The sequence below is a fragment of the Perna viridis genome, chromosome 3, assembly GCF_037379345.1.
Source record: "Perna viridis isolate PV_CMFRI_1.1 ecotype Kerala chromosome 3, ASM3737934v1, whole genome shotgun sequence".
Taxonomy (NCBI): domain Eukaryota; kingdom Metazoa; phylum Mollusca; class Bivalvia; order Mytilida; family Mytilidae; genus Perna; species Perna viridis.
The window spans coordinates 12820383-12844988 of record NC_142447.1 but is presented as its reverse complement, the minus strand read 5'-3'; the positions used below and the strand labels follow the sequence as shown (position 1 = coordinate 12844988).

Below are 24606 nucleotides of genomic sequence, written 5' to 3'. Positions count from 1 at the left end.
GGTCCTGATCAACATACTGCCACCGACTTTTCTGAGAACTAACAGGCTATACAGTGAAAGCGAGAATGGATGGACTGAAAGTATTCTCCATTCTTTTTGCAGTGATTTCAGGTAACAATAACCTTATTTATGTTAAAAACATGTTAAACGACGTCAGATTAGACGTCTGCATGATTATTGTGCATGACCCTTGACACAGACGGTTGACCGATATGTGACTCTTAGCGTTGCATGCACATTTTACCGTTTTTCTGCATATTTATATAAATTTGACTGTCTCTATTCGCAGATATTTTACTTTATGCAATTTTTGCAAGCATGTGGCAGTTACGACGAGTATTTACTTAACAGTTTAAGTAAATACCGGGCGGCAGTTGGGAGCGTCAGGTGCTTGCTGTTTTTGTTGTTAATTCAAACAAAGCACTTGCTAACCGAGTACACGTGGTGCGCAATAATGCAAAACTTGCAGTTCATTGTATGCCTTGCAGGTTGATTTTGAAATAAATGAAAATCTTGAGAAATGACAATGGGAAAGTTTGATATAGGAGAGTTCGCCAATCTCATTAGTGATGCCATATTTACTAATTGATTTGCATATTAAAAGGAAAGGCCTCCTTTGTATTAAGTTTGGCTCTTATGATAAATCATACCCAAGTAAACAAAAATAAATAACCTTTAATGTAAAATGCGCTTTTATAAAATGCTCAAGTCTATGTAAAGTTCAAAATCTTTGAAGTATGTTTAAATAGCCATCTTGCAGAGCTCTCCTTTATGAAGGAAGATCATAAGCAGACTATTGATTTTAACCGATAGCTTCCGATTGGCTCATGACGTCACTAAGTCGGTTTGGTACTGATACAAGTACTGCAAATAATATGTAAAATGAAGAATATTCCGTAAATATTTCTACGATCTTGTTTATCTAATCACCAAACAAGTTATCTTGTCAAGCTTACGATTGCAGGAATGATAAAAGCGAATATTCTAAAAGTTTTTGATCGGCAACACGAACATTCTTTGGAAGTAGAGTTTCCTATGACATGTATACTAGTCTTCTGGCAGCAAATCCCATTGTTTGTCAATGTTGTCTGACATTGCTTACTTGTTGTGCCTCAATCTCTTCTTCTGTTTATTTTGGGTTTAAATTATAAGGGAAAAGTCCAAAGTTTAGACTTTTTTGGACATCGTAATCAATTACCTATTTACTTTCACTTTACAAACCGACTTCGTGATGTCATAATCAACTGATCATGATGGCACCCATAGACGTGGGAAATTCAAATTGCCTGATTTTAAATCGCGATTAATTAGTTAATTAAAGGAAAATAATTTTGTTTCAGTTTAATTTTCACGAACATTTAAAAGACTTGTTTCGATATTTATGACATGGTGTTCTCCTCAAATTGGTTCTTAAATATACAAATTAATACATAATTGACAATTTAATGATAACAATATCAATTTTCAGAACTTCATAACATTGTTCTTTGTAAAATGTTTGATATTTATAAAATAATTCATATTTTATGGATTTATACCTCATTTATTGGAAATGATATTTACATGAGGATGATGAAGGTTATGGGAAAAGAAAGTTAGATCGGAATAGATTCTAAGATATGTATTTTTTTTGTTTTACTACTGTCTGTTTTTAGACTTCAGTCACTATTTCAATTCTAATTTACATTGAAAGAGCTTGTCCTAAACTCTTGTCAGACTGAATACTTAATACTGTGCAATTTGAGCAATATGAAACAAGTTTCAAGCAAAAGAAAGTTTTTTTCTCAATTTTTTACATGTACATTAGTGCGGTAGCCAGAAATTTTGAAAGGGGGTGCACTTGTATACAGTTTCGCCCCGTGCAGGTCCTGGTGTTAAAAGAATAGGCCTGCAGCAGCACTAAGCTTGTCGTAAAAGGCGACTAAATAGTGCTCAGAACCCTAGCCAGGGGCTAGAGCGCTCTGCCCACAGAGCAACTGGGATGTGTGCCCCAGGTGGTGGAATGGGGTACCCCTGGCGTGTTACATGCTGGGGTTGTCAGGCTATAATACGGAAAACCTGACTGCCAACAATAGTGGTGCACCGTGTTGGGAAAAATGCCACGTTCCTCGCACGTTAAAGAACCCTACTGTGGTATTCACCCGGAGTAGGAACCATAGGGCTCCGCCACAGGAAGCTAAATTGCCCGACCCTACCCACCTCTCCCCATTTCCAGTGGCAATCAAAATTTGTCGACCCTATTGTCCTTGTGTCCCATCCCTTTTTCATTTCATCATCGTTTCATGTTCATTTTATCATCAATTTCATGTTCATCGTCTGAATATAGCTGAAATATTGCTGCTCGGACGTTAAACACCAACAAACAAACAAACAAACAATGTACACAGTTTCATTTTTGAAAGGGTGCACATTCAATTTTCGCTGATTTTCTCTATTTGAAGCAAAAAGGAGGGGGGTGCACTTGCACCCATGGTACCTCCTCTGGCTACAGCCATGTACATGTACATTATAACTTAACCCTTCATGATGATTTAACTAAGTAGTAATATTTAACTGAAGCACAAGCATTACATTTTGGTCGACAGAAATATAGATTACAGGGTTTCTCTTTACTTGAAAGTTTTAAGATTTTTGGAAGTACATGTTCATATAAGCTAATGCAATGAATATTAGATTTTACCATTAAATTTTACTACTAGTCACCATCAGTTAGCTACCATGTACAGTGTATTATGTATTTTTGAAAAATAAGTATAGCAATGAACTAGAGGTTGGATTCCACTTTCCCTTTCCCGTGAATGTATTGAAGTAGAAATTAGAAAATAATGTGTACAAGTCAGCAATTTAATGTTTTTATCAGATAAAACTGTACAAAATATTTTATGTGGTCATCTTTTAGAAAATTTCATTGTACAATTGCCTTAAGAATGTACAATAGATATTGTATTGCACTTACTTAGCCTTGACTTCAGCGTGGATATTTATATACATATAAGATACTTTAGGTACTTAGCAATTGGGTAAAATTTTGTAATGACAATGAAACATTTCCTAAGAAGTATAATTGTGTTAAGAGCAGTTCAGAGGCTATGATTTTTCTTGTGATTGTTTTATGATTAAAGACAGGTTCAGATGTGGTTATCAGGAGATCACGCACAATGAATCTTTACTAGTCTTAATCAACCTCATTAACAGGTATGCAGGCACTTGTAGACTGACCAAGTGAAGCATCTTGATTGCACTCCCCTTTTTTTTTGCCACGTCAACAAATTATATATTTTTCTGTTTTATTTGCCTTTCTCTTTGATGAAAGTCATTTCATTTACAATTATTACATGTACTTTATTATTAATCTAAATTTATCAATTTCGGATGTTTGTCGACTATTTCAAAGTTGTATGTTGCATTTGCAGTATGATACGTAGTTAGAAATGGATGATTTCGCCCTAATGTCAATAGTGTTTGATAATGTTAGTTATTAATGTGTCTTCGCTTCGTTATTTGAAGCTTTATTTTGAAAAAGTATCATCATTCTGTTACCATGGATTTTATTACTTTCATTGTTTGGGCCTCTCCTAGCTTACTTGAAGGTGTGTTTACACTTATTGAAGAACTTTTGGTGATCTCAGTAAGTATTTACTGTTTTTACAAAGGTTATACGATCTTTCACCATATCTGTACCTTTTCCTATCAAACAGCATTTCTGTCCATATGAATTTTCTGATATATGTACAGGTGACCAGGCTTGTCACTTTTGTTTCTGATTGATCATCTTCTTGGAGTCTTGAATGTGTTTGTCATCTGAAGTAGTCTGTATATGGATAAATGAGTTCTTAAGACATGGAACTAATTGCATCAGTGAATGTCATATAAATTCCCTACATTTTTATCTGTGCAAGACCCAAAAGGATAACCATATGGATTAGTCAAAATAAGGTTCTAGCAACTTTGGTTACCCACATTTGTTTCTTAGTACAGTCCCAGGGACCATTTAAATGTGTTAGATTTATTGGGAGTTTTAGAAATTGAAGTTTGTAGATTTCTGGATTTGTTTTCATTGTCGGTACTAGGTTGACTAGATCATTAGGAATGATAGGGTTTTAGTTTTTGACATCTTTTATTACCCAAGCTGACAAAATGGCTGACAAGTTCGAGTACGACTGTACTTAAAGCTGGGGTCTTTAAACCTTTAATCTTAACTTTTTTTTGAATGTCAGGAATTATTTTTAAAAATCTGTCAATCAAAACCATTCCTGCTAACTACCATTAAAAGTGATTATCTAATATATCTAACATGTAATTCAAGCCTCCCATCATTGCCATAATTAGTTAACCAGAATTTAATCTAGTGCAATTGAATAAAATGATATCTACTCTAGTGCAATAAAAATTCTGAGTATTTGATTAACTTATATTAATTTGGCACTACCCTAATGACTTACACAGTATCGTATGTGAACCTTGTCCCATTAGTCAAGTTGATGAAAAATCTACTTTTATGATGTCCTTAAGTTAATGGATGTTGAAAAATACCTACAATTTGTAGTCTTGTTTGGGGCATAAAACAAAAGGTTGGCCTGAGTTGAACATTCTACCGACAATTTGATGAAAAAGTTAAACCAAGATGTTAATAATTGTCTACAGATTTTACTAATCTTCCCCTGTAGTGATCTTATACAGTGAAACTAGTCCAAACCTACAACATAAGAATCACATCAGTTTGTAACAGGAAACTTAAGTGTTATCGATTCCAACATAGCATACATGTTTGTACTCCCAGCAAATTTAGCTTGAATTGGTGGTGGTATATCATTATTAGTCATGTGTCTCATGAGACTTGGTGGTGGTATATCATTATTATATGTGACACTTGAGAGTACTTAGTGTGTATCATATGTATTGCATTTGTATGTTTAAGGTTAATTTGAAATAATTACATCAAGGTTTATACAGAAGTATTCATACAAATTCATATAAAATTAGTCACTGCCAAACGCTGAGGTGATTCAAGGTGCAGAGAAACCTACTGATCAAACTATATTTTTTCTTTCAATACTTTTTATGTCTGACTGGAGACCTTTTAAGGTCTTTGACATGCATGAATCTCCAGCATCCAGCCTGGTATTTATAAAAACTGCTACATGCTCCCAGTTTTTAGTGGAGTCCGAGTTGCTCATTTACTTTTGTTACTTTGTATGTATGATTTTAGTTAATTTATGTTCTTTGTTGGGTATGTCTGTTTTCCATGTCTGTTCTTTGCCCCTGGATTACATTCTTTTGATTACCGCTATAACCTTGGTTCCCTTGATTACTCTTTGATTACCGCTATAACCTTGGTTCCCTTGATTACTCTTTCATACAAGATTACAAATCTTGATTATGTTTAAGTGGAGTCAAGTTCGTTCATAACAAATTTATCTCAAGCACCATTTTACAAAAAGGCCTAGAAAAGATCTTAAAAAACATTAAGGCAATGGTAGGTCTAACATGCATGTGATATGTAACTTTTAATGTTCAAGGTTTAATCTCTGTGGATTTAAGTACTGGTCCTTATGAAATTCAGATACTGCCAGTGGTAAAGTGATTCATGGTGTGTTGAAAAACCTACCAGACAAACGATGCTTTTTCTATCTACACATGAATTATTTTTACAAATACAAATACAAATAACAATATTTCATTGTACCGATACATTTACAATAAATAGTTGGAACATAACCAAACAGACACATGTTTTAAACATGAAAACTGCATGAATACCATGAGCGGTGGTGACTAATTTGGAATACTGAAGTATTTATGCTAAATCAGTAACTGCTAGACAATGATGTATATACATGTAATCAATTGTAGCCAGGAAAAGATAATTTTTTCTTATAAACTATGTAAACCTTTACAGTTTTTCATTTACAAATGCATGGGCAAGACACAATTGAATGGATCCATGAAAATTCAATAAATAATAATATGGCCAAGAGTTGTGAAAGATAAGGGATGGGTTCTGTATAACTGTGGAGGTTTACAAGGTTAAAAAGAAAAAAAAGGGAACATTTTCATTTTGAAGATTGTATCATTGCAGAGCCTTTAAAAGATGGACTCTGCAGATAATTGAATAGGAATCATCTGATGGAAAATGAAACCAGTGTTAACTGTTCAAAATGTCATTCCAAGGTCAATATTGATCAATGGCAATTATATAAAGCTAACCACAATAGCTATCTATTGATTTAATGTTCCTTGGTAATTTAGGTCTAGACCTGGCTGTTCATGGCTGCTGCATTTCTTGAATATAGAATATATTTTTTCAAATCCCTTCTCATGAATGCTAAAGTATTTGACATAGTATGAATTATTGATTAACATCTCATTTTGTTTACCAATTAATTTTTATAGCATACAAATTACATTTGAAAAAAAAAAAAAATCCACAGTTAAAGCAAAAGTGAGTTAATTTCTTAGAGAAAAACCATTGTTAGTTTTATATAATGGCTACATTTATAAAGAGCTTGAACTTTACTATTTACCATAAAATGTGTTTGGGTAGGCAAAAATTGGTAAAATATGAATTTGTGTATAAAGCAGAATCATTCCTTTTCATAAATGACTAAGCAATTTGGTACATATTAACTCTACTAAATTGATCTAGAATGCGGGGATGGATTGAGAAATTTAAAAAAAAAGGGGGTGGTGTCTTGGATCCACCATTGGTACGCAAATCAAGTCAGACTGTAACCGATAATAAAGACTTTTAAGAATATATATCATCTACTACAAACTTTTTTTAGCGTAATGGAAACACTATTCAAGCGGTTTGGTATAGCTTATGATCTGTGCTGGTAAGATCGTAAATTGTTCTTAATCATTTATTTAGAGTAAGATGATAATATAGGAATGTTATTTTAAGGTTGCATTTTTGCCTAACTGCTTCACTAGTTATTATACACAACATGTGTAGTGAGAGTATATCCACAGGCTGATAAAATGATATTATCACTAAGCCTAACTGGTAATTGCCTGGAATCATTTGTGTAATGCATCATAATTGGCTTTCTGTTCAGCATGCTTTCTACAAGTTTGTATTATTTAAAATTTCTAAGGTTATCTACAATATTTTTTTCAAAGAATTCGGATGATTTACTGTTGATGTAAAAACGAAATACCGCAGGACTGACAGACATGTCTGGTAAAAATGCCTTTGGTATTTTATTATAACGATAAGTTGGGGGGCATATTATTTTACCCCTGTCCGTCTGTCCGTAATTCCATCTGTCTGTAATTCTGTCCGTCCCATAAGTTTTCCGCACTTTTTTTGAAAATCCTTGAAGATATTGAACTTATTTTTTGTATGTGAGTCTTTCATGATTAGTTACAGATCGAGTTAAAGGTTCGATCCACTATGCTGAGTTTTACCAAAATTATGGGCCCAGGATTTAAAGAATTCCACGGAAATAACAGTTTTCCGCACTTTTTTTTTGAAAATCCTTGAAGATATTGAACTTATTTTTTGTATGTGAGTCTTTCATGATTAGTTACAAATTGAGTATAAGTTTCATTCTTGTACGCTGAGTTTTACCAAAATAATGGGCCCTGTACTTTAAAAATTGTATTGAAATAATAGTTTTTCGCTTTTTTTTTGTAAATGCTTGAAGATATTTGACTGGATTTTGGTATGTGAGTCTGTCATGATTAGTTACAGATCGAGTTAAAGGTTTGTTCTGCTACGCTGAGTTTTACCAAAATTATGGGCCCTGGACTTAAAAAATTCCATGGAAATAACAGTTTTCCGCACTTTTTTTGTAAACCCTTGAAGATATTGAACTGATTTTTTGTATGTGAGTCTTTCATGATTAGTTACAAATTGAGTATGAGTTTCATTCTTGTACGCTGAGTTTTACCAAAATAATGGGCCCTGTACTTAAAAAATTGTATTGAAATAATAGTTTTTCGCTTTTTTTTTGTAAATGCTTGATGATATTTGACTGAATTTTGGTATGTGAGTCTGTCATGATTAGTTACAGATTGAGTTAAAGTTTCGTTTCTGCTATGCTGAGTTTTACTGAAAACCACATACGGGGGCATCATTTGTGTCTCACAGACACAATAACACATCTGACAAAGTGCTTTTTACAATTATGAATTACGATATAGCTGTATGAAGGTTAAATGCAGGGGCATCACTTTATCTAGTTTTTTTCTAGTTGCCTAAATAGAAGAAAAGTTTAAATTAAGAGATTTTGCTTGATAATATATAAACCAATTTCACATACACTGCTTTGCAAAAGGTGTGCTGTTCAGTCTTAGTCTTGGAATATAATTGCCTAATCCTAGGGATAATTCCATCAAACTTCAAATTGATCAAGATAACTGTATGTTACAAGCCTTGATTAAAATTTTTTTGCCAGTATAGACATACACTACAGAAGCTTTAAAGTTGACAGGCCCGAACTTTCAGATGAGAAAATCCTTATTAATTTGGTGATGTATGGCATGCTGTTGGGCAGCTGCCAAAAATTGTCCATGCTGTAATTTAAACAGTGTTTGCAAATTCATGTGTTGTTTTCTGAAACGTACAAAGAGAATTGATTAGATTTTCAGAATTTTTGCCATTATTGTTTTTAAGGTTCAAAATTTTTGTGGCAATAAAAAGGGACATTATAGAAAATTCAGTTGATTTACTGTCATTTTATAAACAGCTTCTTGTTAAAAAGTACAAAATTGGAACTTAAACAGCACATATAGATCAACTTTAAAATTTTAGTTCAAAATTTTTTGGTTAAATTTCATTTAAAAGGTAAATGGACCGGGAAAACTAAGAAAAACAAATTATGATGACATTAGTATCTCTAGTCAGAAGTTTTGTCATATAACAATTAGTTTTTCAATAACAAAGGCCTCAGATGTGTTATGGGATATCATCTGCATGTAAGGTACAATATGGTCTATATTTTGCTCCCTATTTTAAGAAAGTTCAAAGTAAATAGCAAAAATGTGATACACACTTTAAAAAGATGGTTAAATTCTTCTTATTTGGTTTTACATTTTCACTATTTCATTTTCAATTTGATGGAAGCCTTAAATCTGCAAAATCAACATAATTGGGAAATATGCAAATTTTCAATGAAACTTTTGTTATTTTCAAAGTTTCAGGGATATCTCCTATCATTGAGAAATTATGAACCTTAATTTTCGGTCTAGTTAGTGGAGGCACTTGAAAATTGAAAAAATGCTCCAAAAAGTGTCCAATTTTGGTAATTTTGATAGAAATTTGTAAATTTCCAAATTTGGGACATCTAATATTCAATCATTGAAAGATGATATGATTATCAACATGGTTGAATATGCTAAACCATTCATTTAATATCCTAAACAACAGAAAAACTTAAAAAAATTATCCATTTCAAATTTCTAATTTCCAGTCATGCAGTGGGCCAAAGATTGACCTTACCCTACAATGTCCTTTTTTTTTAATTTTAAGTTTGTACTAAAGGCTCTTTTTTCTCTTCAATATATACAATAAAGGAGTTTAAAACCTTGAAATATGTGGCTTTTTAAAATTTTGTGAATACCTACTACATTGTATAATCCAATGAAATAAGCAGCTGGTTTTCAATTAATACCGGTACCTGTATTTGTTTAAGATGCAGGCCTTTCGTTAAGAGGCAGTACCAGGTACTTTTACCCTTCTAAACTACTGAAAAGTACATCCAGAATTTCAGTATTAAAACAAAATGATGGAAAGTACCTCCTACAAAACCAAAGGTTCCTGCATTGTAAAAAAAAAAATGCAACCCCTGAAGATGCTGGTCTTAATTCACCCATGAGCACTCTAAAAACCTAGTTTACCCTTGACAACCAGGGAGGATTTAGTTGGGGGTCATTGCTTGGGTGTACCACCCCTGAAATTTTCAGACTTAAAACGCTATATAAAAAAGACATTTAACCAAGATATTGGAGAAACTGGGGAATTAATTTTAGTAACACATGTTTAAAATCACTAACTGCACTAAACAAATGTTTGCATCACTCTGCTTTGTGTCCTGCAACCCTTGGACTTCAAATCCTGAACCTGTCCCTGACAAATTTAAAAAAAAATTCTAATATCTGCAAGTATATAATTGTTCTGAACTCTCTCCTGTTTGAGGCCACAATACCCCTACTTTTTCATAAAAAATATAAATTGCATCCCATGTGAGCCCTGAAACTCAGTAGATGCCAAACAGTTACACATAATGTTGATCTAGTATATAGGTCTTAACCTCACCTGCAATGTTTACTAGGTAAATGTATGCTGTTAATATACAAATTTTCTGTGGCCTCAAGACTTTTAAAATAGTTTTATGTCACCTAATCTATCAACAATATTGTCAGGATAGGGTAATTACAATTACATTAGAAGGTCAGGGCATGGAGGTTCATATATTTCAGTCTACGCAAAACTTTTTTATTTTACTGGTCATTCAGACCTGTAAAGCTTACTGTTTTACTGGACCGCATGAAGTTTTTCTGGTCCAAAAAACTTTTATTCATTTAAGTGATAAGAAATTGGTTATTTCATAATTACGCAATATTCTCCTTTAATAGTGTTGAAGCTTTTGTGGTGATTAGTAAAAAATTGAAAAGATATATTCCAATATGTGTGTTTTATTTTTAAGCCTTTGACATGTACATTTTTTGTACTAGTAGTGTCTGTGATGTCCGATCATGAGATGAAGTTCCACAGAAAGTTTTAAGCTGAACTGTTCTAGTCTATATGTAATGATTCATGGGAATGAGAGAAGGCACATATTCCAGTCTTTAAGCAAAATAAATTTTCACTTGTTTTTTTTTTTTTTTTCTGATTTTTACACATTGATTGATTTATCTAAAATAACTTTGAATTAAGGAAATTTTAATATATCAATAAAAACATTTATCAATTTCATAATTAGTCTCAGCACTCTCTGGTCATAATTAATCTTAACTGCTTTGCCGGGTACTGCACCCTCTGTATACCTTAAAAGATACGAGGACACAATTAATTTCGTAGTGCATTTCATAGACCCATCTTGACATATAAAAAAAAATTCCACTGCTTCAAACTCATTCAAACTTCACCAATATTGAAACATGTATGAAAGCAGATTTCTATAAGAGTGGCAGAAAAATTCACCATCATTTTTTATTTTAGCAACTTTGCTTCAGAGACCCCGTAGACATGAAAAGTGACCACTGCCAAATGTCCTAAATGTTGACCTTCTTTCGTACGACCAAATCACAACTTCTACATAAAATTGCATAATGAAAAAAAATCCCTTGTAAATTTGATCCTTGCCCTACATTTCTGCAATTAATAATAGGCAACTATATTCATATACAACGAAAAGTCAAGGGGAATTAATTGTGATCTTGTACCAAAAAGGACATTTTTCAACAGTTTCGTACACGACCGGCCATTTGTATTTTTCAGGGGAAACAACTCTATGACGAATGTACAATAAAACTTGAAAACGATGTTGGACTTTTGGTCCGGATATCGGAGCGATCTTTATCGAACCGGCAGCAATTTTATCGGATTTGACCGACGGTCCGACAAGTTTCGTATAGACTGATATTTAATAGACTATACATGTAGAAACCAGGCAGATCTTATAATATGATGGGCACAAAGTAAATTTGTATGTAATATTTTATTCGTTTTGATGTCAGGGAGGATAGCGATTTTCCTGTTTCAAAAGTGGATGAATCAGAATATGTTTCAACGCTCCTTAAAGAGTAGACTAACCAGATCAAAGAACTATTTCCCTTCATTTTAAAGTTTCTCATGCTTTCTATATAATTTATTCCATTATTACCATTTCAGTAAATTACAAACCAACATTCATTCCAGAACATGGGTTTGTGACCTCTGTTGGATGAACATGCATGTATTTTGGAAACAAAATTTGGCATGTGCCACCCACTGCATGGGTCCTCCATGGACATGTTACCTCCTTAAATGTTTTTACATGCATATATGAATATCAGTTATTTTTTTTTAGAGCAATGTACTTCAATCTGGAAATGGCTCTTAAAATACATGTATGTCTCCCAAGTTAAATGGGTGCATTATAAAGCACCTCCAGAGGTGAAGATTGATTAGATCGAGATTGTTTTTTTTTTATAGGCATTCTGTTTGAAATCTTTAAACATCAGCCAAGCCTAAGTCATTTTAACATTGTTTTCTTTTTAATTAATTGTTGAAACAGCTTAAGAATAACATAGCCTATCTATTTTAAGTTTACTGACCATATATAAGTCTGGCAGACGAGTCACACTCAGAAGACTGTTTCAAATTAACATTCCTCTATAGATTTGAGACCACCACCATGGTAAAACCAATGATATTCCATAACCTAAACCAGTGCCATTGGTTTTTACCATGATTCACAGATACCACTGAGATGAGATGGCATTAGCATTCAAATGAAAAAAAAATCAACTGCTGTCACATTAGTCATAAAATTCACAAAGAAAAAGTTTGCCATCTGAGGCCAATTAAATTAATTGATAGATTTTCATCCTTGCCTGCCCCTAAAAAATACTCTCGCTCCAATTTTTTAAAAAAATTTACAATTTCAGGATTTTTTATATGCCCGGGCTGGTGTGGTAAGGTTTTAGAGTGTTTATTACACTTCCTTGTAACAAAAATGGTGTTAACTATACCTAATGTTGTGGTCAGTCTAAATATGAAGAAAAAAGAAGGGTATGCGACTATTAAACATTGGTTTAACATCAATTTGTACAGAAAAAGATCTATCTATATAAGTGTTAAATGGTTTAAAATGACAATTCCATCTTGTAATTCTAGACAAGTCACAGGACAGAAAAGAAAATAAGAAATAAAAAAGAAAATCCTCCCACGGCCTTTTTTGTAGACCCCTGGTTGAAAATCTAGCTATAAAATTTAGTTGACCTTCAGGGTAACCTTTGAGTCAAAATGGTTTATCCCAGTTGTTGAAATAGGCAGTGATTTTGTTCGAGACCTACCCTGCTAATGTCAAAGGCTGCTTTCTTATTTGATTAGTAAATTTGAAACTGTTCTGTAGCTGTAGCCCTGTAAAACAAACAGGAGTTATTTCTCGACCAGATGTATACATCATTGCATGAACCAAACATGTTTGGATATAGGGTGTGCTAGTTTAGTTAGTTTTAAATCTTTTGCAAGAAAGATGAAATGAATAATTACAGTGAAACAACTCTGAACCTCTTTTGGACCGAAAGGTTTGCTCAGTTTGACAGGTGATCAATTTACACAGGTTCAAAATGATGGGAAACTTACATAAGTGACCTTCAGAAGATGCCTAGTCTACACAGGTTACAGGTTTTTACAGGGTTAGTTTTAGGTTTCACTGTAGCTAATTCAACACAATAACTATTAGTAAAATGTACATATAACTTGAATTAATGTGTTGTTAATGCCTTGTTTTTTTATCCTATAAAACATGTAATGGTAGAAAATTGTGGTTTTGACAGAGTTTGTTCTTCATATACTCTGCATTTACTGATCATGCGGTTACAATGATCATCTTGTAAAATTGTGTATTTGATTTAGTACAGTGATTTTCATGGTATTGATTTCATAGGTTGATCCGAAGGGGGAGGCCTAGGTCCTGCCCGTTTATGAATTTGTAGAATTTGATAAATGAAAACTGCATTTTTTGTATGTAAGTGCATACATTAATACAAATATGAAAACTATATTTACATTCGGTACAAATGCATGTAATAACAAACATCATAAGCTCTGGTTTGCTTTTAATTGAATACATAAAGATATGATTATTAAGGATTTTTATCTGGGCTCCCTGATAGCCCCATGAGGTGATTCCCTGGATCCACCACTGAATTTTACTCTAAAATGATTTTTGTTGTTTTTTATCAATGCTGTCTTCATACTAACTAGTAATATGATTCATATAGAAACTTATTACTCAATTATTTGTAGAAAAAGCCAACAGTGAATAATGTTAGTCTATAAATTGTATGGGGTGAATAATATTTTCATGTGATCTGGATTTGTTATTGATTTTTATGATATACACAACTGTATGTTTTGGCTTGAGTATCAGGAGATCCTGTAACTTTCTGGCTGGTCATGGCCAAACCAGTGATTGGAAAGGCTGACGCTGACAAGTTACGGGATATTATATAAAATAACAAATATAAATTTTTACATGATGAAGGTGATAAAAGTAGGAATAAATAGAAGAACTTGCACTGTAATGCAGTGTTTCAAGATCCTGAAAGTAAACAATGAAATGCAGATCCGTCTTTTGATTTCAATACTCCATACGTTCTGGTAAGGAAAATGAAACTAGAATGAGAATTACAACCCAATTGCATCAGATTTAATTTGAGCTAAGAACTTTGATCTTGGTTTTAATCACACTTTACACTACTATCAATGGAAAGTGTAATATTCCTATCTTAAGATATTAGGATTTGTTTGCCCCTTGTCTTAAATATTTACATGTAATTTGTCAATGAAAAATCCCTTACAAGAGGCCCCTTTGTCTTAATAGGGGCCAGATGATCTGCATACTTGACATATACTTCCCAAAGATAGGACTAGGGTTGGGACCAAAGAATATTCCTCACAAAGTTGATACTGGGCATCCACAATGATAACCTTGCAGTTTAGACAAAATGGTACAAACTTGAAATTCAAAAGTTTACTTACCAAAATTTAAAGATTAAATAAAAGTAAAAGTTATTTCCAATGAACAATAGTGCTCTGTTATAAATTTAGCAGAAGGAGCAACACCCTCAATTTGAAACTTATGTACATAAAATTACAAAAGCCAAGCTAAGTGCTCAAAGTGTACAAAGGTCACAATAGATATATGCATTCATTACAAAATGTCAGACAATATTTCATTAGATCTGGTAGAAATGTTCACATTTCCTATAAATTGAACATGCTGGGGAAAAGGGTCAAAATAGGGCAGACAGATCATAGGTCTGCATTATGTAGATTTGGTTATCATTGATTTAAATGTATATCATAAGGCTACTACAAGAAATTTATTACTGCAAAGATCAATGTTTAGTATCTCCATCATGGCATTTTTTTTCATTTGTGGACGTTAGTTGAATATTGTCTTGTTTTTGTGGTATCTTCATCTTTTAGGATATTTTTTTTTTCTTCCCATGTGAACTGTTTGGTTGTTCAACAGTGTAAATAAGATTGTGAGGATGTCAATTATGATACCAAATGATGCTACATTTACCGAAATGACCACACAGCTTTAACATTTTCTATATAGTAGAACGGGAGATATGTTTCCCTTGATTAAATAATTCTCCAAGGATATATTACCAACTTAAATGAACAGTTCATAGAGAATCTGTGTGTGATGGCTTGAAATGACTCAATCAATAAGCTTGTATTCAATGGATATACATATATTTTTAGATGGGAACTTCAGTTATTTTAATTGTTCAGTGCAAACATTAGGCAGGCTTCCCCTGAAATGATGTTTTGTGTAGTACCTCAAGTATTTATGTTGTCCTATCTAAATATTTAGAAAACAATCCTTTAACTATTTTGCTTCTTTGTCCTTGATTAATGGTATGTATTATAGTACTGTGTATTAGTTGCCCTTTCAAAGAATAAATAAACATTTACCAAGTGCTTTGTTTGCACCAGAAGTTATATGTTCCCTGTCTGAAATAAAATTGGCCAGGCTTGCTCTCATCTGTTATACTTTCTTATTGGTAGCAATTATATTAGTTGCCCTATTTAATTGATACTTTATTTGGGACTTTTGATTTTCTACTAGTGGTCCATTAATTTGAAATTAAGAAAAGTCCAGGACCTGCCTATTTTTACACGTACGCAAACAATTTGCAGTCGTATATTGGTATGGCGCTGTAATCATCGTCTGTGTCGTCGTTGCTGTCTGTATTGTCATTGTCTGCATCTGTAGACACTTGGATTTTGGCAATAACTTGAGAATTAGTTGATTGAATAAAATTTTATTACAAAGTTGTAAACCACAAAAGAAAGGTTGGTATTGATTTTGGGGGTTATGGCCTCTACCTAGAATTAGGGGCCTAAAAGGGGCCTATAACAAGCTTTTCATTGAATGTATCTATATTACTCCAGTAAAAGCATAGGAATGTCTATGATATTGTTACACAATATTCTATACCGCAATGGTCAGACTTAGCTTGTTTTTGGGGTTAAGACTTTAACTTTTAAGAAATCTTAGACCAAAAAGGGGATGGGGCCAGATATATCCATTTCCTGATGGCCAGACAGTAACTTGACTGTAAGTGAATGGATCTTTTTGAAATTGTTTTGCAAGTTGCCATACCTCAAAAGGAAGACTGGGATTGATTTTTGGGTTTGTGACCTGAGCCAAGTGAGAATAAGGGGACACAAATGAGCTAGAAACAAGTTTTTTTTTTTATTTTCTTGACGATGGCATGATTATTTCTGGTCTGATTTTGAACAGTTTTTTATTAGATTCCTCATGGGAGTCCTTGCCTCCAGTTTTCAATGAGATTTCTAATATCTTTTACTGTTTTCGAATTATAAGGGGCCAAAGGGGACCAAGCCACCCCCCCCCCCCCAAAAAAAAAAAAAAAGAAAAAAAAAAGGACTTTTTTTACTTTAGTTGCGATTTGAAATTGTTTAAATTTGATTCCATATGAAAATCCCAGCCTAAATACAAGAGCTTTAAGAAGTACCAAAATAACCCTATCTTATACTGTTCGTGAGATAATGAGGTACAAGATGACCCATGAATGCACCTTAAAGCAGACTATATACTTAAATTGAATTTCAAAATATTGTGCAATATTGTGTCCAAATGAGTGTGTCCACCATGAAGAACTGTAAGTCCTTATATGTAGTGTGTCAAAAACAAATGTTGTTACCACTTATTGAGTGCAACTGCTATGGTCATATCATGCTGCACTTGGCGAAACTTTTTATTAAAATTTAATATTAACCTCAGTTGGCACCAATTTTATTTGGCCAGTGGAGATTTCACACACTGCATTATCCTTGTAGTTATTAACTTGACAATGTTTCTTTTTTTTCCTTTTTAGTGGTATATGGAGTCTGTGACAGGCAAGCTGTAGCTAAATGTTTGGAAATATTATCTAAATTAGCACCTGAGGAAGGAAAAGCACCTGATATGCAAGCTATCTGTGGGTGAGTATGTTATGTATGAGCTATTGTTTTTTGGGCCAAAAAAAATATGTGTGTTTCCTATCACCTAAAAATTTTGACTGCAGGTAGGTAGGTCAGAAAAAGTTTTTATTTTACAAAAAACCTTTTTTTTCTTGTATAATGTTTTTTTAATGGTTTAAGTTCCCTGATCATCATGTTCGGAAAGCAAATGATCTGCAGTGTCTAAAGACATCTTGATACAATTTTATATGTTTAAGTAAAGTCTTCAGTAAAAGACAAAAACCTTGTCTTAGACAATTCTTAAGACATAAAATCATCTCGAAAACTATTGACCAAACTTTACGACAAACGTGATGACTTTTCATTCAAAATTGTCAACTTTCCTTTCATCTGTGGCAACATCCCTTCAGCGCCTGCATATGGAGTGTTCATATCACAACTCATATGTTATGCCAGAGCTTGCTGAAACTACGCAGACTTTTTGTATTGCGCTAGAACTCGAACAAATAGGCTTCTGGAACAGGGTTATGTTGCTACAAGATCGAAGTCATCGCTACAGAAGTTTTATGGTCGTCATCATGAACTCATGGATCGTTATGGTGTATCCATCTGCACCATGAAAACTGATTTATTGAACAGGTCATAGTTTTCCTTTCCTTGTTTGTCTACCCCAGACTTGACTTTTTATGAGCAACTGGGCGAGTGTTTCTAGAAAAACAGAGGATGCTTACCCTACCGGTGCACCTGGTCCATACTCCGAGTGGAGTTCGAGTTGCTCATTTGCTTTTGTTACTTTGTATGTATGATTTTAGTTACTTTATGTTCTTTGTTGTGTATGTCTGTTTTCCATGTCTGGTCTTTGTCCCTGGATTACATTCTTTTGTTTACCGCTATAATCTTGGTTCCCTTGATTACTCTCTCAAGATGTCTTGAGATACTTTCTGAGATGTAGTTTAAGTTTGATCTGTAGCTGAAACTAGAAGTTTTGTATCAGAATTGTGTATTTTGTATAATATCAATAAAAAATCAGTTTCCCATTTTAAATTTACTGAATTTTCGCATTCATATTGTAAATTTTCAGATATTTTTTATCATCTTCAATAAAATGTTATATTTTTTTTAAGAATAAATGTGTCCATTTTCCTATGCCAGCAAAACTCAATACATACACCTTTTGAAATGCGTTGCATTTATTTAATTATATAAACTGTAATTTATAAAACGTGTCCATATTCCTATTCCAACAGAACTCAATACCAATACCTTACAACATGATTTGCATTTGTTTAAATAAATAAACATCTGTCTTATCCCTCCTATGATTAAGTATTGAACTGCAGCATATTTACGTTTATTTTGATTCTTATATTGTTTCATAATATTTATTTTCACTTGTTGGGTTCAACAGAATTTCTAGTTGGCTATTGGCTGCATATTTCCAATAAGTTTTAGGAGTTGATTGTCTGTTTTTATTTATTAATTTTCTCTACACAAGATTTCGTTAATAATGTTATTCCCTCTGTACTGTTTAATTAAGAGGTAACAGTTACCTTTCTTTTTATACTTAGTCAGTAGGAACTTATATTTTTATCTGTTCTCCTTGTGTTTCGCATATCACTTAGGTCAAGATGACCAAGGCCATACATCCTTATCAGGTACTCAAGCCTTTCATATCGATAGAGTAAAATATATTTTATTTTGAAAGCACAATCATATGTTTTTTGCATCCATGTGATGGCATTTTGCTATTTTAATAGCAATGACAGAGCTTGCCGCTGTTAAGCAGGCCATCGTGGCTTTTATATTCGAGACTCTCTTGACTTTTACAGCGCAATGAGGTAAAAATCATTCGGAGTAAATCAAGATCGCTCTTCTGCTTTACAATAATGATATCAAGTCTCCTTCTATAAAGCGCTTTTGGAATTATGTTTTAAGATCCAACAAATAACCACAGCGTAATTGCGACCGCAAGTAGACAAAACATACTAAAAATTAAAAATTTCGTTTTTTTGGTGAAAAAATCTTTCAGGGTGGTGCCATTATTTCAAGATCGGTCAGGTCACCGGAAACACACATATTTTTTTTGGCCCTAGAATTCTTGGCCAAGGTTGGGATTGATTTTTGTGGGGATGAACTGAGCTGTTAAGGATTGGATGGCACAAAATGGGTAAGAAAATTATAACATTAATTGAGTATAAGTGGATCAATATGAAAGTACAACATAAGGTCCCATACCACACCACAGAAGTAAGCCTGGGATTGAATTTTGGACTTGAACTGTTTAGGAGTTAGTGGCCAAAAAGGGACCAAGAACAATCATTTTCCTGATGTTGTCTGGACAATAATTTTGGAATGAGGGGCCGAAAAGAGGCTGGATTGATTCAATGTTTATGTTCAGACAGTTACTTGAGTAAATTTTAATGAATCCGTGTTTTTAATTTTTTTATGATCAGAAAAATAACTTTGGTAAATTTGAATGAATCTCTTCAGAATTGTAACATAAGGTGCCATACCACCTAAGGAAGGCCAGGCTTAATTTGGTGGGAGGAGGGGTGTTGTGACTTTAAATATTTCAGAATGAGGGGTCAAAAAAGGGCCAGAAGCAAACATTTTTCTGATGTCCTGATTATTATTTAGGATCTCCTTGAAATTTTATCGCAAGATGCCACACAGTAAGAGGATGACCAGGAATAATTTTGGGCCATGTTATTTCTATTTATTAGGAATTAGGGGCCAAAAAGGGACCACATCATTTCTGGGCAAATACCAATCCTGTGTGAAACATTCAATCTCAGTCCTAATTCAGAGCTTGAATGTTGTGTCCATACTTGTTAAATTTAAATGTGTTCAAACCTCTATCAATAGTGTGTGTGTTCAATTTTTTTTTCTTCCAAGATTTACTCTGACATTGCCCTGTTTCGTTGTCTTTCAAGATGAATACCAAGTTTGGACCATTGACAGACCTCTTTTGGGAATTTTACAGGATGACTTTATTAAGGATTAAAAACAATGTTACATAGCTTGATCTGCAAAATATAGAACTAAACCTTTTTCAAAAACTTCTATAGTCACAGCTGTCGAAGAAGGTCTCCAGTCCTACCATAATACATGTTACTCCCGTAGTGGTAATAATTCAATGTGGATCCTGAAAAATTCTAGATATCTTCTGGAAACCCTCAATTCGAGATTATTATTATAATACAATAAAAAAATAAAACCTATGATTTCTGAACTCTTTTTACTTCTATTCTCCATACTTAGTTAAAGTTCTGACTCAAAACTATTATTCTCCCGTAGTGGTATTAATTCAATGTGGATCCTGAAAAATTCAAAAGATCTTCTGGAAACTCTCAATTCAAGATTTTTATCAGAAAATCGTAGCATTAAAACCTATGCTTTTTCAACACTGTATACGTCTTTTCCCCATACACAGTTAAAATCCTGGCTCAAAAACATGAAACGTTGTTACTCCAAAAAAGACAGTACACCTAGATACAAATATGTAGTTCTTGGTAGAGAGTTCCCATACTTTGTAAAAAAAACTATCCAAAATCATCTTGTAAATATTACTGAAGATGTTTTCAAAATGCTGGAAATCTTTGTCGATGACATATATGTCCAGTGTTGTTGACATGTTTTTTTAAAAACAGACAGCATTCTAATGAAAACAAATTGTACTCTAATTGCTGACCTATTGATGCCCCTTGTAAGGCTTTATTCCTGATCTGATCCAAAAGAAGGAACATTTAGCTAGATCCTTTAATCTCAGTTTCCACTATACAAATGTTGAATTATTGTTAAAAAATACATGTTTCAGGGATTTTATACATTTCATCTGCCCTAAAGAACTTGAGATACAGGATACTACAGACACTGTGAAGTTCAGGCTGATATCTTGACCTGCACTAAGAGATCAAATGTGATGACTTTTCATTCCATATTGTCAACTTTCATTTTTGGCAACATCCCTTCAGCACCTTTGTATGGAGTTTTCATATCACAACTCGTACATTATGCTAGTGCTTCCCATTACTATGCAGACTTCTTGTAACCCACTAGACTTCTTACAGTTAGGCTTCAGAACAAGATTATGTTGCTACAAGATTGAAGTCGTCACTATAGAAATTTTATGATGGTCGTCAACATACTCATGGATTGTTGCAGTGTATTCATCTGCACCATGAAAACTTATTTGTTCAATGTGTCATAGTTTTCCTTTCATCTTTCTTCTACTCTGGACTTGATTTTTTATGAGAACCTCAGGTGGGTGTTTAAAAAAAAAAAACAGAGGATACTTATCCTACTGGGCCCAGTTTTTAGTAGAGTCTGAGTTGCTTATTTACTTTTGTTTCTTTGTACATATTATTTTGGTTATTTTATGTTCATTGTTATGTGTGCCTGATTTCCATATCTGGTCTTTATTCCTTGATTGTGCTCTTTTGATTTCCACTACAACGGGTTCCCTTGATTACTCTTTCTTAACACATTTCTCTGCTTTTATATGAAGGAATGCTTAAATATTTGACCTATTGCTTTTGTTGATGACTTTTACCATGTATCCTCTTTTCAGGTTCTTCTCTCATCTACTTCCACTGATAATTAAAAATGCGTAATTTCCTCATGTTTTACCAAAATTAAAAGTGAAATGCCTAATTTTTAGGATTTACATATTAAATTTGATGTTCCGAGTTAAATTCGGACTTGTGCCGTTAAAATTAGAGTAAAATAATTAAATTAGGGTATCGATTTATAATTTGGATATTCACAATAAAATTAGGATACACAGAGTATTTAAATTTGACGTTATTCCCATTTAAATTTGAACTTGTTCCTAATTAAATTCGAACTTATTCCTAATTTAATTCGACGTTGTTCTCGGTTAAATTCGGTGATGTGCCAGTTAAATTTTCACTAATTTTGTTTAAAATGTGTCAATAATTTCTTTTGAAATCTAAATTTTTCACGAGTGGCGCCCTTTGTAAAGAGAAAATGCTAGTGCCCGGAGTAAATGCTTTAAAGACGCGGTAATTTGTAAAATTTGAAGATGAACAGGGTAACTTGAGTAATAAATTAGCGTACAAAAAAAAGAGATTTTTATCATATATTCATATATGATAATATTAATTGATTATTGAAAATGAATAAAAAGTAATAAATAAAAATTACATTATAACGGGTATTTGTTAATAAAAAAAATGTATTTCAGCTCCTCATTTTAAAACATATGATTGTAAAAAAAATTTTTTAACCATCTTTAAGAAAATGATCAACAAAAGCATAATAGTCTGGCTATAAGGAATAATGTATTATTGCAGAACTTCAGTCGCAATATTAAAAAAAAACCCAAAAAAACAAAAAAACGAAAAAAACGCTCAGTGGTCGCTACAAAGTGTGACGTGTTTGCATGTGAACAAAATAATAAATATTTATCAATAAATATATCATTTTTTGATGGTCGGATTTAAATTACATTTCGAACGTGAAGATTACATGCGTTGTCGCGCTAGGTATTTAGCCACTTGTGCAGGAAGTTAATATCAGACATCACCCCAAAAGTCGTATGTATGCGCCATCTATATCAAGACACCCACCAAATTTAAAAACAACCCATTGACTGTGAGCCCTTGAAGTGAAAATTTAAACAGGATATCGGAGAGAATCCAAAATCACTTACAACGTATGCCCATTGTAGGTAAAGCCTAACACCAAATTTAAAGTCATTCAAGCCATATTGGGAGCCGACGATATTTGGCCTGCCGAAATGACAGATGGACGGACGAGGTGTCCACTTGTTAAGTGGAGGTATAAGTTGCACAAACGGTCGTTTACAATTGATTTCTATTGATGCAAGCAGGTGCGACAACAGATAATGTTATTGTGTGTATTTTAAAAAAAATGTATATTATCAAAATTATTGTTTTCATTTTGATTCTTAAAATTATTTACATTTACTTAAAAAAATATATTAAAGTAAACATTTTGTTGTTATAAAAATTTTTTATTAATATTTTGTGAATTGAGTATGCCTTCGTTTGATTTAAAAAAAATATTATACTGAAACAGATCTTATTGAATACATGTAATCAATTTATCGGGTAATTGTAGAAAAAAAAACTTGCCAGCGACAAAATATGCTACATCCGAATCCTGTTTACAGTTAACTTGCATTCTAAACTGACTGAAATACATGTACATTGTTTATATCCATAAAAGTTATATTTTATCTAATTCCAAAAGAAATTTTTTGTAGAATTAAAAGCTCCATTAAACACCCATTAACCATGTCCGTATTCTATATTGTTTTTGATGCTGTTTTTTTATAAGGTCATCAAATAAGAGATTGCAAACTGCGAAATGCATTAGCAGATAATGGAAACTGCTAGCCGACACCATTCAAAGATACCACACCAATTGAGTCACTTTCACGATAAATGCAAGATATTTATTAAACTCTCAATTTCCAAATTAATTCTACTAATCGCGTTTAATTACATCGGCTTTGTTTATTCTAAACACTCAGATGTTTCACACACTATAAAATACATTCTGAAGTGTTAGAAGAGCGTTCCCTTGGCGAGCATGCAGAGCTAAAAACATGATACATGGAAACCGCTAAAAGAATAAGAGTTGTTATAATATACTGTATACTGAATAGACCAGTCATATGTGAAAGACCTCATTTATTTAAAGCATTGCAAAATCAGAGGGGAGGGTCATATCACATTAAAAGGGGGGTCCAATCCAGCTTTGTTTCACTCTTCAGTACGTTGACTTACTTAAGCCTGTTTAATACTCTCAGACCCACATAGGGTACATTTGTATGCGCGTGAGCCAGGAAATTAACACAGCCGCTTGGCTGTTACATGTAGTAGGACATATTTGTTGGAGTTCTTCGGTCAGGTTTCACAAAAGCTGGCTCTGTCAATATCTACTAATCAAGATCTCCGTAAGGGGCGCTTATTACAGACCAAAAAATGTATACATGTCAAGTCTAAAAAAACATGGTATTAACAGCTTGTTTATTTAAAAGACGATTCTTACCAAATGCCCATCATTTTGCTTTAAATAGATTAAATTCTCAATTATAAAGGAGATAAACACGCTTGAACAAACATTAACAGTAATTTCATGTGTACACATGTAATTACAAAATTATGTAACATGTGACATGGTTTTAATAGTCTTAAGTTCGAAGATTTATTTAAACGAGGAAAAAAAATAAATACATCCCCCACATCATTATTAACCTAGACCCCGCTTAATGGGTATTACATTTTGAATCTTATACAATATTTCAAATTTATATGTACTGCATGAAAACTGAACGAAATTGTCTGTTAACATGTAGTGTATTTACGGACATGTACATGTAATCGGATTGTGCGCTGTTACATCATCCATAAAACCATAACAAGGGCCGATTATTTTTTGTGTTCATATATCAA

At 33.0% G+C, this 24606-nt stretch overlaps 1 protein-coding gene across 1 annotated transcript in view; it reads left to right on the top strand.

Annotated features, from left to right (window-relative positions):
* The first annotated feature begins 13 nt into the window (after positions 1 to 13).
* The window catches only part of LOC148621059 (uncharacterized), a 52106-nt gene continuing 27513 nt past the window's right edge, over positions 14 to 24606 (top strand). The window contains exons 1-2 of the mRNA XM_088575077.1: positions 14 to 111; positions 17077 to 17182. Coding sequence (XP_088431203.1) covers positions 66 to 111; positions 17077 to 17182 — 152 coding nt within the window. The 5' untranslated portion in view covers positions 14 to 65. The remainder of the gene's footprint in view (positions 112 to 17076; positions 17183 to 24606) is intronic.